At 39.5% G+C, this 14698-nt stretch overlaps 1 protein-coding gene across 5 annotated transcripts in view; it reads right to left on the reverse strand.

The window, feature by feature from the left end:
• The window catches only part of LOC136871659 (high affinity cAMP-specific and IBMX-insensitive 3',5'-cyclic phosphodiesterase 8), a 1461726-nt gene that overhangs the window by 116956 nt on the left and 1330072 nt on the right, over positions 1–14698 (reverse strand). For all 5 annotated transcript variants that reach the window (XM_068227181.1, XM_068227177.1, XM_068227179.1 and 2 more), the window contains one exon: positions 10456–10513. In XM_068227181.1, coding sequence (XP_068083282.1) covers positions 10456–10513 — 58 coding nt within the window. The remainder of the gene's footprint in view (positions 1–10455; positions 10514–14698) is intronic.

A 14698-nucleotide genomic window follows, 5' to 3' on the forward strand; every position in this document is an offset into this window, starting at 1 on the left:
CCATTTTCTCACCAGGCAAATGCTGGGATTGTACCTTAATTAAGACCACGGCCGCTTCCTTCCTACTCCTAGCCCTTTCCGGTCCCATCGTCACCGTAAAACCTATCTGTGTCGGTGCGATGTAAAGTTGTAAAAAATTAATGTACAGCCTGGTTTGAAAATAGGAATTCACGGAAAATCATCTGCATCTTCAGGGCTCCTGACAGTGGGATTCGAACTCACTATCTACCGAATGAAAGCTCACAGCTGCGCGCCTCTAACCGCACGACCAACTCGCTCGGTTTGACTGCTCACAGCGCCATATTTTCGCTTGGTGGCAAGACTTGGAAATAATATATTTTTTGGCATAATTTGCGAGCGCATTGCTTAATTAGCACATCTGCAAAGTTTCAGATTCCTACGATCATTACATCCTTTGCTGCGCTGAACACCGTCGATTTAATTGTGGACATCGGCTACTTACCAGAGCACTAGACGCCATAGTTTAGAAAACAATAACTTATTTCATACTGCGCTTGTCCCTATTTATTAAACAGCTAATCCAGTAAAGAGTCTTACCAAACACAATCCACCTTTGATAATTTACAGTCATAAGAATAATAATTTCCCATTATATTTTCAACTAATAATCGTTCACATATCCCCTCTAGAAATATTTTTTGTATTGTCATGGTTGAAGTGTCAGGTTCTATGGTTGAGTGGTCAGCACAGCGGCCGTCGGTTCGTAGGATCCCAGGTTTGATGTCAGTTGCTCTGGGATTTTAGCCGCACAAGGTTTATACCAGAGGTTCGGAGACTGGGTGTTTGTGTACGTCTTAACACACAACACTTACGAGTATTGTACATCAGCAACACATTATCAAACACTACAGAGCCGTTTAGTGGATTTTGGATCGTGCGTCGTGGGATCTAGAAACTAAGGGGGAAGTGACTTTCATTGGCCTTATATGCATTGTTTACGTGAATCTATTCGGGGTCGGTGCTTTCGACAATGCCACTGAACCATTACCTGTACTCGGATATTAATTGGTATTAACAATCCGTTAATTTTTTTCTGTATGGAGCCGATAGTTAAATGATAGGCCTACTGCGCCGAATAAACATATGTAAAAGTACCTTAACTGGAAAAAAATATCGTGTAAACAAGCACATAGTGCAGTACTCCCACGAAGGATATACACTAAAAAGCAAGTATCGCTAACTTACTGCCTTTTTATTGAATGGCTAATCACTGCTACCATGTTGACTACTTACATATTGAAATCACGAGATATAACCATCAACAAACTAACCTCAATGTAGGGGCAAAAAAACTCTTAGGTCGACACCCCGAACAAACATAATTTAAAAAAACCTCAATGTAAGAAAGAAATAATAGAGGTTTCCTTATCTAAGTAAATGAGAAATCAAGATAATCATAATTAAATCTGTTTTCTAACCCAATAAGGAATTAGGGAAATAAACTCTCTCTCACCCTCACTCAGTGTTATATATATATATCTGCCTTTATTTTGACATACGCGTTACTATAACCGCATTCTTCAGCTCTCTTCTTGAAATTGCTATTACTTGTCGGACTGAAGAGTAATCATGCTGTAATAATGCACACAAGCAAATATATTAAGTGTACATATGCCATAAGTCAATAAGAATATACCGGGCAAGTTAGCCGTGCGGTCAGGGAGCTTGCATCTGGGAGATAGTGTGTTCTAATCCCACAGTCGGCAGCGCTGAAGATGGTTTTCCGTGGTTTCCCATTTTCACACCAGGCAAATAATTCTGGGGCTGTACCTTAAGGCCACGGCCACTTCTTTCCAACTCCTAGGCCTTTCCTGTCCTATCGCCGCCATGAGACCTATCTGTGTCCGTGCGACGTGTAGCAAAAAAAAGAATATACGAAGGCCATGTCTGTAAACCGTACAGAACTCAGGACAAGATAAGGTTAAGTTAGTTTGATAACGAAATTTACTTCGATTTCAACTGAACTTATCTTTTCAGAGGAGGTACACGTTGCTTTCGTTTTCGGAAGAGTTCTTGCAGATTTTGTTTGCTTCTTGTACATCCTAATGAAATTCTTTACCGTATTAATAAAATGCTGCATTCCTCATTTAACATCAACTACGTTATTAAATGCATTATTCGAACATATAACAATTCTACTTAAAGTATCTGGTATTACCCAAACAGATTTACAATCCCACAGAAAAAGAAAATATGCTTTACTTATTTCCGCAAATGTAACAATATTGATTTTTATAATACAGCAGCCGCAGTACGTTTAATCTCGCTAGTCAAGAAAAATTCGTAACTCGATAGTGCAAACCTGCTACAGTAACATTATCTGTAAGACGTCGTATCGGCAAGTAGGGTCCAGAAACTGTATGGTTAGCGACCCTGAATCGAACTATAAGGTTGTACTCTGTCCGGCCCCGCGGTGTAGGAAGCAACGCGTCCGCCTGTCACCCGGCGGACCCGGGTTCGATTCCCGGCTGGGTCAGGGGTTTTTAATTGTAAATGATTAATATCCCTGGCCTGGGAACTGGGTGTATTGTGTCGTCCTTAGCGTTCTTTTCCTCACATTCAACACTCTACACTTCCTCCGTTCCAATTACACGCAGGTTCATATCACATGGTGAAAGTAGGGGGAAAATATCTCTATAGGTCAACGCTCCGAACAAATAGCATTTTTTAAAGGTCTTATTCTTAGTGTACAAGATTACATGGCAGGAAGTATAATCGAGATTAAAAGAGAAATAAAATCAATTAGTCAGTATATAATAATTTCGTATAAATATTTCTAGCCGAGTGCAGCCCTTGTAAGGCAGGCCCTCCGATGAGGGTGGGCGGCATCTGCCATGTATAGGTAAATGCGTGTTATTGTGGTGGAGGATAGTGTTGTGTGTGGTATGTGAGTTGCAGGGATGTTGTGAACAGCACAAACACCCAGCCCCCGGACCATTGGAATTAACCAATGAAGGTTAAAATCCCCTACCCGGCCGGGAATCGAACCCGGGACCCTCTGAACCGAAGGCCAGTACGCTGACCGTTCAGCCAACGAGTCGGACAATTAGTCAGTAATAAGTCACCAGCGACCATGATTTCCTTGTATCAAAATACTCGCCAATATTCCTGGGCAACCTCTGAAAATTTGTGGGTGCATTTCACATTCACCTTATACAAATAAATACACATTTTTTCAATGTATAATACATTTTTGACTAAGTTACGTATTTTCTCACGATACCTTACAATGGAAACTTATCTTTCAACATGTAGAAGTAAAAATATACTGAAACTAAGGTAACGTTAGACTTCAGGGAATTAGTTAAAATACACAACCACATATCTACTGCACGAAATTCTCGTTCTGAGTTCTATGGCCAAAATATACCTTGGATATAATTTACCAAATTGCTGTAAACTTGAAAATAATTCCAGTTCATGGAGAGATTACTTTTGTTCTACGCGACTCAGACAGCGCCGTAGTCTCCCTGCGTAGGCAACTATTCAAGCAGATATGCTCAGCGAGTTGCATATACGATAAGGCGTTACTAACTTTACTGTAGATTATACGATGCTCTCACTTCAGCCTCTAGCTATCGCGCTCTTTCAGCTGTTACGAACGTTGCAACAAAGAGAGAGGACATGAGTTCAAACTTAAAAGACGATAAGTTATGATAATGCTCCCTTCGGCATTAAATTGCTGTTATCCCATCGGAAAATCCCTCGATGTGTTACTTCTCGTAAAGTCTGTGAAGTTTTCTTGGCTGCGTCGATGGCTATTTCTCAAGTTGTATACACGGTGTTCTAGCAACGTACGGCCAAACTTTGAGAACACATTCCTCATACGAAAAAGAAGAAGCATTGATAGCTTTGACGTTGTGGCATTCCACGACGTATTGCATTCTGGACACCCATATTAGTTATGATAATACTACCAATGTACCGAGCGAGATGGCTACGCGGTTTGCGTCACGTAGCTGTCAGCTTGCATTCGGAAGATAGCCGTGAAGATGGTTTTCCGTGGTTCTTCATGTTCATACCAGTTAAGTGCTAAGGCTGTACTTCAGTAACGCCACAGTTCCTTGCAAATCCTAGCCCTTTCCTACCACATCGTCACCATAAGATATGTGTGTGCTGGCGCGACATACAAGAAATAGCAAAAGAAATAACTAATAATGTAAAGAATGAAGTTGTCTTTTAAAATGCATGGGGACCAAAGACATTAATATTAGTTTGTTTAGGAATTGGGCAGGTTTCAACAGAACCGCTTGAAAAATATAATAAAATTTAATTATTAGGTAACGTGAGGAATCTGTTTCTAGACCCAGTTTCTTAACAAATTATTCATCAACTTCATCACACAGATTTAATTATTTTGCAGGCCGAACATCTGAATTCGTTTTTCTTAGTAAAATATTTGCTCAAATGGCCGAAAAATTGAAAATAAGATTTTTAACGTCAATGGATATTTTAAACCGTGGAGTACACACCTCAAGCAAAACCACCTCCGTAAACGCCAGGAAGGCCCTTGGAGGAGTGGAAATCGAAGGCATCCAAAGTCCGTCACGGTGCATTGTGATATCTTCCCTTTCATCTGCGGACATGTTTAAAGGTCCCAAGGATACGGTCAGTGGCGGCCGGTCAATACGTGCTACCGGGCTCCAGCACGTAGCTTGGAAGTGTAAGGAATTAATTATATTCAGTACAATTATTCTGGTGCCTTTTCTTTGTTTTGAGTACAGTACGAATTTGTGCTTTGTGAAAATTAGGGCGAGATCTGTCGAACAACTAGCGCCGTTCTCCCGCGGAACCTGGCTCGTGCTCACGAGAAATGAGCTCGGGCGTGTAGCTTGAAAGAAGCAATACGCAGGCGCAGCCAAGTTTGAAACACTCCCCGTAGCCGGTGAGTATACCGTCAACCGGGATCAACTTTCTATGATCCCGTCTATTGTTACTTTTTCTCCCGCAAGTGGGTAGAAATCCTCCATGCCTCTTGCTACCGTGATGTTGAACGTGATAAGCGATTCTGCCATCAGAGAGTAGCATCGTCTGGGCTCAAAAGGTAAAGCGTAACTGGGGGCAATCTATCACAAACATAATGTTGTTATTAAGGTAACCAACCAATGCTTATTAAAATATCCATCTTCCTTTTGTGTCAAAAATAAGGAATTCGTTCGTGAGTCAAAGAATCTTGGACTGACCCTAAATGTTATCCCGCATTAGAATGTATTTATGCTGGTAATAGAAGAGGTCTCAATGATTCTGTTGGCAGCACTTTCAGTTGCTTTGTGCGGTGTTTGATCTCGCGATCATATTGTTGGTGCGTGTTTTTCTATCACTGCGTTAGTGCTAAAGTTCATACGGAGATTTATCCAATTATTTATCCTCTACAGTATATATCAAGTGAAATTAAATTAGTGTTCTTAGTGAATATTTATATTTCCATCATCCTATTTGGGAAGTGAGTATACAGCATGAATAGTGTGGACAGTTTGATGAAAGAACCATTTTCTAGGAGAACATTAGAAGAAAAAGTGAACATAAAAAGAATAGGTCGTGCCACTCCAGTCCTAAATTTAACTCAGAAGGCTTCGAGAGGGCGAAATTCCAGTTATATCAGGCATTTCAACTGTAAAGTTTACGACAACAGTTGGATATGTGGCTGTGATATAAGAAATGCTTTGTTTGGTTTTCCTTGCGTCTTATTTGGAAATAATGATATCTGGAGTACGAAAGGTGTGAAGGATCTGGGGCATTTGAACGAGTATATGAAGAAGCATTCGTCGAACAGAAAACACATCAATAATGTAGTGGACCTAAGTGCTCTAGGAAATGTGAATATTGCAACACAACTTAGTAGGGCATATCACGACAATTTGCAGAGACATAATGCAGAAATAGAGAAGAATAGGTATATTTTGTCTAAAATCATTGACTGTATAAAATTTTGTGGGGCATTCGAACTAGCTTTACGTGGTCATGATGAGACTTCCGTATCTGAAAATCCAGGAGTGTTCTTGGGATTAGTTGATTTCATGAGCAGTGTAGACAGTGCCGTTAAGGAACACATGGAATCCAATAACGTATTTAAGGGCACATCAAAAATGAATTGCTAGACTGTACGCTGGAAGTCTGCCGTGAAAAGATACTGGAGGAAATACATAACTCTAAGTACACTGCTATTATGGCAGATGAAACTACTGACGTTTCTGAAGAGCTACAGTTAGCAATTGTGTTCAGATACCTATTAAATGGACAACCACTTGAAAGATTTTGGGGATTCTTTAATCCAGACGGCCAAACTGCAGATGCAATATCTGAGTGCATACTGCAGCAGGTCAATAGCATTTTTCAGGTTAATCCAGATAAAATTATCGCCCAAACTTACGATGGAGAATCTGTGATGAGTGGTGAAAGAGGTGGAGTACAAAAGAAAATCAAAGCTCACTATCCCCTAGCCAATTACATTCACTGCTACGCCCACCAGCTCAACCTCGTATTAGAACACGCGGCCTTTCAAAATCAAGCTGCGCGCGTATTTTTCTGCAGCCTATCTGCATTTTCTGCATTTTTTTCCAGATCTCCTCAACGTCTGGCAGCTGTGGAGAGGTAGCACGAAGAATTCCAGGATGTTCATCAACAAGGTGGAACTTCAAGTCTAGAACCGTCAATGTCGTGCATGAAAACAAAGATGCTTTGTTGCAATGCTTTCTGGACCTGGAACAGTCGAAATCTGTAAGGACAGTTCAAGAAGCACGTGGACTCAGGCACAATTTGTAGGACGAAGAGTTCTTATTTTGGCTGTCCTTCTTTCACGGAATTATGCCTCATGTGAATATTTTGTACTCCCAGCTACAAGCAAGATCGACAGATGCAATAAAAATAGGAAAAGCTGTTGGCATTTTTAAGAAGACTGTTGCTTTAGTCAGGGATTCTGTCGATAAAATAGCAAATGAAGTTTCTTCAGAAATGCCACAAAGCAAAAAACGCAGAACGGAATCCTACAGGACGGCTGATGCTAAGGATGTTTGTGATCGAATCACTGAAGAGTTAGATCGTAGATTTGAGTCTCTTTCTTATTTAGAGGTTCCAAATTTATTAGATTCGATGAATTTTAGCGAATATTCAAAACAGTTCCCTGTAAAAGCAGTGAATACTGTGTGTGACGTATACAGACTCCCAGACAAGAATAGACTAATGAATGAGCTCAGCGTTCTGTATGAAAGAACTGATTTCAGAGAAACTGACGGTGCAGTTCCTTTACTTCAACTGATCCTGAAGAACAAACTGCAGGATACCTTCGCCCAGATAACAGAATTGCTCAGGATTTTGATTACGATTCCAATGACTACTTCCGAACCGGAAAGATGCTTTTCGAGTCTTAAAAGGATTAAAACATTCCAACGAAATACTATGTGTCAGGAACGGTTGAATGCATTAGCGATGCTATCAATCGAGAAAATGCTCATCTCGGAAATAAAGAACTTTAACCAAAAGGTGATCGACAAGTTTTGCAGAAAGAAAGATCGCCGTATGGACTTAGTATTTCGCCATTAGGTGAGTAAAAACAATCTTTCTCGAAATAAGAATTTATCTCGTAGACAGTTGTCGAAGTATTCATCTGCTTCCAAATTAATGTTTTTCTTTGTTCTGTGTTATAAATTGTGAGAAATTATTCTTATTATTATTATTATTGTACCGGGCGGTACACCTCCACGCCGCTAATTCAAACCTTGCGCCAGCTGAAACTCTCCTACTGGAATAAGTCTGAACTTTGTCTTATGTGTTAATTTTCAAGTTACCCAGAAGATGTCACTATTTGGAAATTTTGAAGTTTCTGAACTGGGTCGTTTTCGACGTATTTTTGTTTTGCGTGTAATAAGAAGTGTGAACTTTCTCTTCTAGAGGACACTACTGAAGAACTACTATAGTGCACCCTAGTGCAAGGTGAAAGAACTGTTTTTTTTGGAGAAATTTTTATTTCAAAAGTTTGTTTCTTGTTAAATTTCTTTCTGGTATTGTTTAAGTTGGCTGTATTCCCCTTTCTTTCCCCTTGTTTTGAATTTAGCCAATCCCGAATTTCCTTAATTAATTTACGACCAATAAGGGGTTTCTTCTTCAAATTGGATATGCTGCTTAACCCTAACCAATAAATGATTGTGGGCGGGTGTTTTCTTTCCTCAAACGCCTCGAACTTTCCGCGAGAGTATATAAACTGCTGATTTTAGGGTCTCTGCGCCACTTCTGTACCATCTTTCAGTGTGTAAAGTACATAGCAGGGGGCGGGAAGTGCCTCTTTCTTCGGACAGCAGTTCAACAACAAGGTAATGGCCGTATAATAACTTCTTTTCTTGCTAGCTCAGCAGTTTAACTCTCGGGGCGGGTCCGAAGCTTTTCCTCCATGTAACTTTCCCTAAAATGTAAAGACACTTAGTTTCATTCTATCTTTTTAAACTAAAAATTTTGGATAGAGAGTGCTTAACCCTCTCGAGCTCCCTCTCATACTGCATTGAGGTGAACTTATTTTCACAACCGTTTCTTCCTTAACGTAATGTAAATTGTTTCCTTCTAAAGTCACCTCTTTAGTATGGGATTAGCCCTTGCATTAACGGCCTAGTGCCAAGTAGGTTTTAAACAAAGTGTATTAGGAGCGCAAGTACGCCTCCTCTCAAATTGGTATTTTAGAGGCCAGGTAATTAAATTTTCTCACTTAATAGGCCTCAGTACGTTGGGTATCTTTACCCCTGTGTTTATGTCCTTAGAGGACAACTTGAAGGGGGAGTTTGGTGTGGCCTTTGATAGGCTTAACCTTTGAGAGCAGATCGCTCTTTTGAAGTTTGTTTCTGCGCGCCTCGAGGAGGCTTTATGATGTAATTGGGAGCAAGTGCTCCTGGGCTTTATTGGGGTCTTCTGCCCCTTTGTTGAATTCTGTATATCGTAAAGTTGGGCTAATTGCTCAAGAATTGTGTGTCTGGCTCTCGGAGCCCCAAATTCTGTAATTGTACATTCTCGATTAGTGGTTTTGCTACTCTGTACCTGCCATTATTGTTATTTCTTGTTTTTTGCTAAGAAAATATAACCTTGTTAAATTTTAAATTCACTTTAATTTCGTAGCCTGAGACCTGTTCACCCCCCCCGCACCTTCTTTCACCTCTAACTACCACGGAAAACTCCGTAACAATTATTATTATTATTATTATTATTAAGAAGTTTGAAGTGAGTTGTTCATCATGGCAATATGCAGATTGAATATAGCGTATTTAGGGTTTTTTGTAGCACGTAGGACGATTTTTTCACGAGCCGCCACTGGATACGGTTAAATAATACTTGTGAATTTAAAGGTTTTCGGTGTCATAATAAGATTAAGCATACAACTGAAGAGATATCCCTGGTGAATGCCTTTTCGTAAGGACAGAACAAGCAAAGGAAGTTAAAATGTTGGTTTAGATATCGAGTAATGATTAGATGAGACAGCTAATCTCAGTGATTTTCATTGTGAATCGAAAATTAATGTTAATACAAAGCGTTGTTTCAGAGTAATTACTCGAGAACTATTTTGAGAACTCAAGGTGATTATTACGCGACACTCTTTTTATATCCTACATAATAATGTGTTATAGTCGTTAATCTCTTCTACTATTTTCCAATATTGTATCAGCAATTGTATAAACATATTTTGTGTCTTTGTTATGCTTTATCCCTGTGGCAGCCTTGATAATTTTCAGGAAGCTAATAAAATATAAAAATAATAAAAAATTAATACATTTGATTGACTTCAATTTCTGCACACTTCTTTACTCACATAGCATTCATAATTCGTAGTAACAATTTTAACAATATATGGTTACTTTTAGAAATACTTTACATTAAAGTACAAAATATATCGACTTATAACGATGCAATATTAATTTTAAAAGTGTTAAATTCTAAGGATTGGACTAAAACTAGATCTGATATAATGTCTTTCTTTCACTTCTCAAACTTATGTAACTACATTTTAAAAAACAGTAAAGCTATAATTTCTGCCCCTGGGGCTTTTCTAAAATGGACCAATTTTATATACCGTAATTTCAGATGTAATTCTTCTATTTCGGGAAAATTACAACTTGCTCTTAATCAGTGTTCTGCAAATATAATCGAAAAAATACGTCCATGCCAATAGGACTGAAATTAAAGGAAATACAAACTTCAGTAATGTATCCACGTAAATAAAAGATTTCTCTCTTGTGAAGCACTGCCTTTCATCTTATAATAAACTACAGAATCACAGAATACAAAGAACAGTGACAGATCGCTTAAACGCAATTTCGTTTGCAACATTTCACTCGAAAACAGCCAAATGCTCCGTCACCCGTTCTTCATTATTAATTTCTATAAATACACAATAGCACATCTTATTGTTTACTTAAGAGGATACGATAAATAACGAGGAAGAAAATAAAATGAACTTACCCTGTTGTATCCAGCATTAATGATATTTAGTACAGAATGTTCATCTTTCTCTGCGAAACTGCAACAAAGGAAAGAGAAAACTTCATTATACTCGATTGTAAAAGGAAGAATTTACAGAGTTAATACGTCAAATCTAATACATGCTTAGTCATGACTATCCTTTTTTTATAAGTCTGTTTACGTCGCATCCACACAGATAGGTCTTATGGCGACGGTGGGCTAAGAGTGGAAAGGAAGCGGCTATCACCTTAATTAAGGCGCAGCACCTACATTTGGCTGATGTAAAAATGGAAAACCACGGAAAACCATCTTCAGGACTGCTGACAGTGGTCAGTAAGATGATAGTTACGTGACGCAAACCATGCAGGCAGTTGCTCGGTCTATAGGTCTTGATTCCGTCTCTCCTTGCTGGCCTTTTCCCAATTTTGTTGATGTGGCAGCAATGTGGATTTAACACAGTTTTATGTGTGAAGAGCCAACTCAAATTTATACAGTCAAATCCAAGGGCAATAGGTTGGCATTTAATAATCTTAAATATGTGAACATCATGTCCGTGAGAGAATAGAATACATTCTGAGTGCCGGGCTAAGTCACTCATTTGCTCTAGTTGGCGGGTTGGTTCTCAGATATGCTTTATGTATCTGTAGATGCACAAATACGCCAGCCTCATATCACTAGATTTATCGATACGTAAAAGAATTCTCGTGGGATAAGATTTCCATCACCTGAACGCCACCGAAAACAGTAGAAGTAGTTAGCAAGGTGTAAAATCAATAAATTAATTATCATCAATTTATTTATTTATTTATTTATTTATTTATTTAATTTATTTATTTTGGTTCTATCAGCTTTGGATCATGTCATAGAACAGTTTTCTTCTATAATCCTTCACCGTTACTCATCACTCCCAAGTTCCTCTTCGGTGTGCTTTTCTCTTCTCTTTTTGCCTGTTTTCAGTTTGGGATTTCTCTGGAAACCACGGCATCCTCCAAGTTTCTTTAGAACAGGATGACATTTCGGATAAGTTGAAGGAAGTAATGTCCCGTTTTACTTCCCCGCCAAAGAATGATCGCCACGACCATATGAACCTGGTTTCTCTGAATGGCGCAACTTCTTCCATCATGAAAGGCTTCGTTTCTGTTTTGCTTGCCAGTGTTTTATGGTCGAAATAAGTCGAAAAGATTTTTGGCAACGATAGGTGAGGAAAAGGGGTAGTACTGGGAAGAAAGCGGCCATAGCCTTACTACTACTACTACTTAATGTTTTCACTCTTCCACTGAAGGGGAAGGCGGGCCTCCTAGACGTTGATGCCGTCTCTCAGGCCAGGAGATTTGTATCGGGGAAGGAGATGTGCGGAGAAGTTGAGAGGGTTGGCGACCGTGTCCTATACTAGGAACTGTCCCGGCATTCGCCTTAGTGTAGGAAAATGGAAAACCACGGAAAATCATTCTTAGAACAGCCAACGGTGGGGACCAGGCTCCTCCCATCTCCCGAATACAGAGGCGTAGAAGCACAGTAGAGCCGTGACCATTCCTCCTCTGCACAGTTGGCCGGTCGGAGTGCAGAGCTTTCGGACCACCGACCAGCCATGGCCACTTAATGAGGCCAAGACCCACTTTTCATCCATCGACGTCATAGCCGTAATTAACGTACAGCCCCCCGTTTGCCTGGTGTGAAAATGTGAAACTCAGGAAACCATCTTTAGGTGGTGGTGGTGGTAGTGGTGTTCGAACCCACCGTCTCCCGAATACAAGCTTACAGCAAAGTGGCTGGAATTGCGCATCCAACTTTCTCGGCGGCGAGTGATTTCAGAATTGATCCAATTAGCCTGTGTGATTCCAGTACAGATGCTACTGTTTTGTTTAACAAAAGAATACACCCGGCGCCCTCTTACAGCCCAGAATTACATTGCTGGGGAAGGAGGACATCAAACAGAGGGTGTTTGGATTGTATGGTATGGAAGCGAGTCTGGTGTGTAGAGTCAATTAGACGCTCCTATTATATACATAACCGAAGGTACTGCATTAGGCATCCTATTGCAGCTTGATTAACATCGATCTAGAAGCGTTGGATTAACTCCGTTTGCTTGTATTCCTAGGGGATTTCCAGGATACGAGCAGTATTTAGTGGAGCGTAAACAATTACATTTCTAATAGACGAACGTTTACTGTACTTGTTTTTTCGAAAAGTTACGTAATAATAATAATAATAATAATAATAATAATAATAATAATAATAATAATAATAATAATAATAATAATAATAATAATAATAATAATTGTACCGGTTGGTACACCTCTACGCCGCACTTTTGAATTTTCCGCCTTAAAGTACTCCCCTACAGTAGAAACTCTGAACTTTAAAACTGAATTATCTCAACAGTTTCTCAGAAGATATCACTGTGTTAATTTCGAACTGCTTTTGTTTACTAATTATCAAGAAGTGTGGACATTCTCTAATAGATGTCTCTACAAAAACTATGACCATGCACCCTGGTGCGAAGTGGTAGAACCTTATTTGAAGAAATTTTTTAGTCATAAGTTTGTTCCTTACTAAATTTCGTTCTTTCACTTGTGGGTTGGCAGTATAAATCTTTTCTTTCCGCCAGTTTTGAAGTTAGCCAATCAATAATTTCTGTCATTAATTTTCAGCCAATTGTGTCTCTCTTCTCCAATTTTGATGTGTAACTGTAAGCTACCCAATAAACGACTGTGGGTGTGTCTTAATTATTCATGAAAGGTCTCGAATCTTCCCCGAGAGTATAAAAACTGCTGATTTTCCTGGCTCTCGGCCACTTCAACAACATCTAGCTTAGTGTATGGAAGTATAGCAGGGGGCGGGTAGCGCCTCTTCCTTCGGGCAGCAGCTCTTCTACAAGGTAATGGCCTTTTAACATCTTTATTTCTTGCTAGCTCAGCAGTTTAACCCTCGGGGAAGGTCCGAAACCTTTTCAATGTAACCTACCTGTCTAAAAATGTAACTTAGTGCCGGCTTATGTAAAATTTTCTTATTACTTTAACTGTAAATCGGGGATATAGAGTGCTTTACCTTCTCGAGCTCCCCTTCATTTTGATTTGAGGTGACTACGTTTTCATAACCGATTTTCTACTCTTACTGTATTAAAATTTTCTTATACGAGTCACCTCCCTAGTGTGGGAATAGCCCCTGTGTAATCGGCCTAGTGCCCCTTAGGTTTTATAAGGTTTCATGTAGGAGTGCAAGCAACGCCTCCATTCATCTTGGTATTTTGGGCCATTTAATTAATCTGTTCTTTTCTACTAAAGCCCAGTAGGTTGGGTACGAGCTACCCCCGTTTCATTTGATGTAAGCGGTGCCTTGATGGCAATTTAGTGTAATAGTCTGGTATTGCCTTTTATAGGCTTGAAAAATTGAGAGCGGCTCAGCTCTTTCTTGTGTTTGAAAAGTGCCTCTGGGAGGCTTGAGGGTAAAAGGTGGGAGCAAGTGCTCCATACAATAAGGGGATTTCTGCCCTTTGGTAATATGTGGTTGTGAGCTGAGAGCTCAGGAATTGTAAAAGGTGGGGCTCGAAGCCCAGATCGTTAAAATATCTCTATATCTTGGATCTCCTGGTCTTGTACCTGATTTGTTAACCTTTTGTTATTTGTTGTATGTTCAAAGTCTATATCAAATCTGTTAAGTTTGGCTGTTTTGAAAACATAACCTTTGTTGAAATTTTAATTCATCTTTCAGCTTTTTACTTAGACCCATTCCAGCCCGCACCTTCTTTCACCTCTGCCTTCCACGGATAAATCCGTAATAATAATAATAATAATAATAATAATAATAATAATAATAATAATAATAATAATAATAATAATAATAATAATAATAATTCAACACCCTGGTTTAACGACTTCGAAAGTACCTCAAAACGCAAACACACTGTAAGTTCAACAGACGTTCTAAAAAGAGACATCTATAGACACAAAGTAAATAATTGGGAAGCTACATCAGAGCAACCACACCAAAATCGGACAGACCAAAGTGGTCGGTAGAACGTAAACAAGTCTTCTCGAAATGAATGAAAGCTTACTGGAACAACAAGAAGGAGCCCACAGAAGAATTGATTGAGTTATTTGCTTAACGTCTTCCAATATTGGGATAATTCGCTGCTGCTACTACTACTACTATTACCCCAAACCCCATGGCACTGCAGCCCATGAAGTGCCTTGGCGTACTAAGCGACCGCTGCTCAGCCCGAAGGCCTGCGGATTACGAGGTG

The sequence above is a fragment of the Anabrus simplex genome, chromosome 4 (genome assembly GCF_040414725.1).
Source record: "Anabrus simplex isolate iqAnaSimp1 chromosome 4, ASM4041472v1, whole genome shotgun sequence".
NCBI classification, from domain to species: Eukaryota; Metazoa; Arthropoda; class Insecta; order Orthoptera; family Tettigoniidae; genus Anabrus; species Anabrus simplex.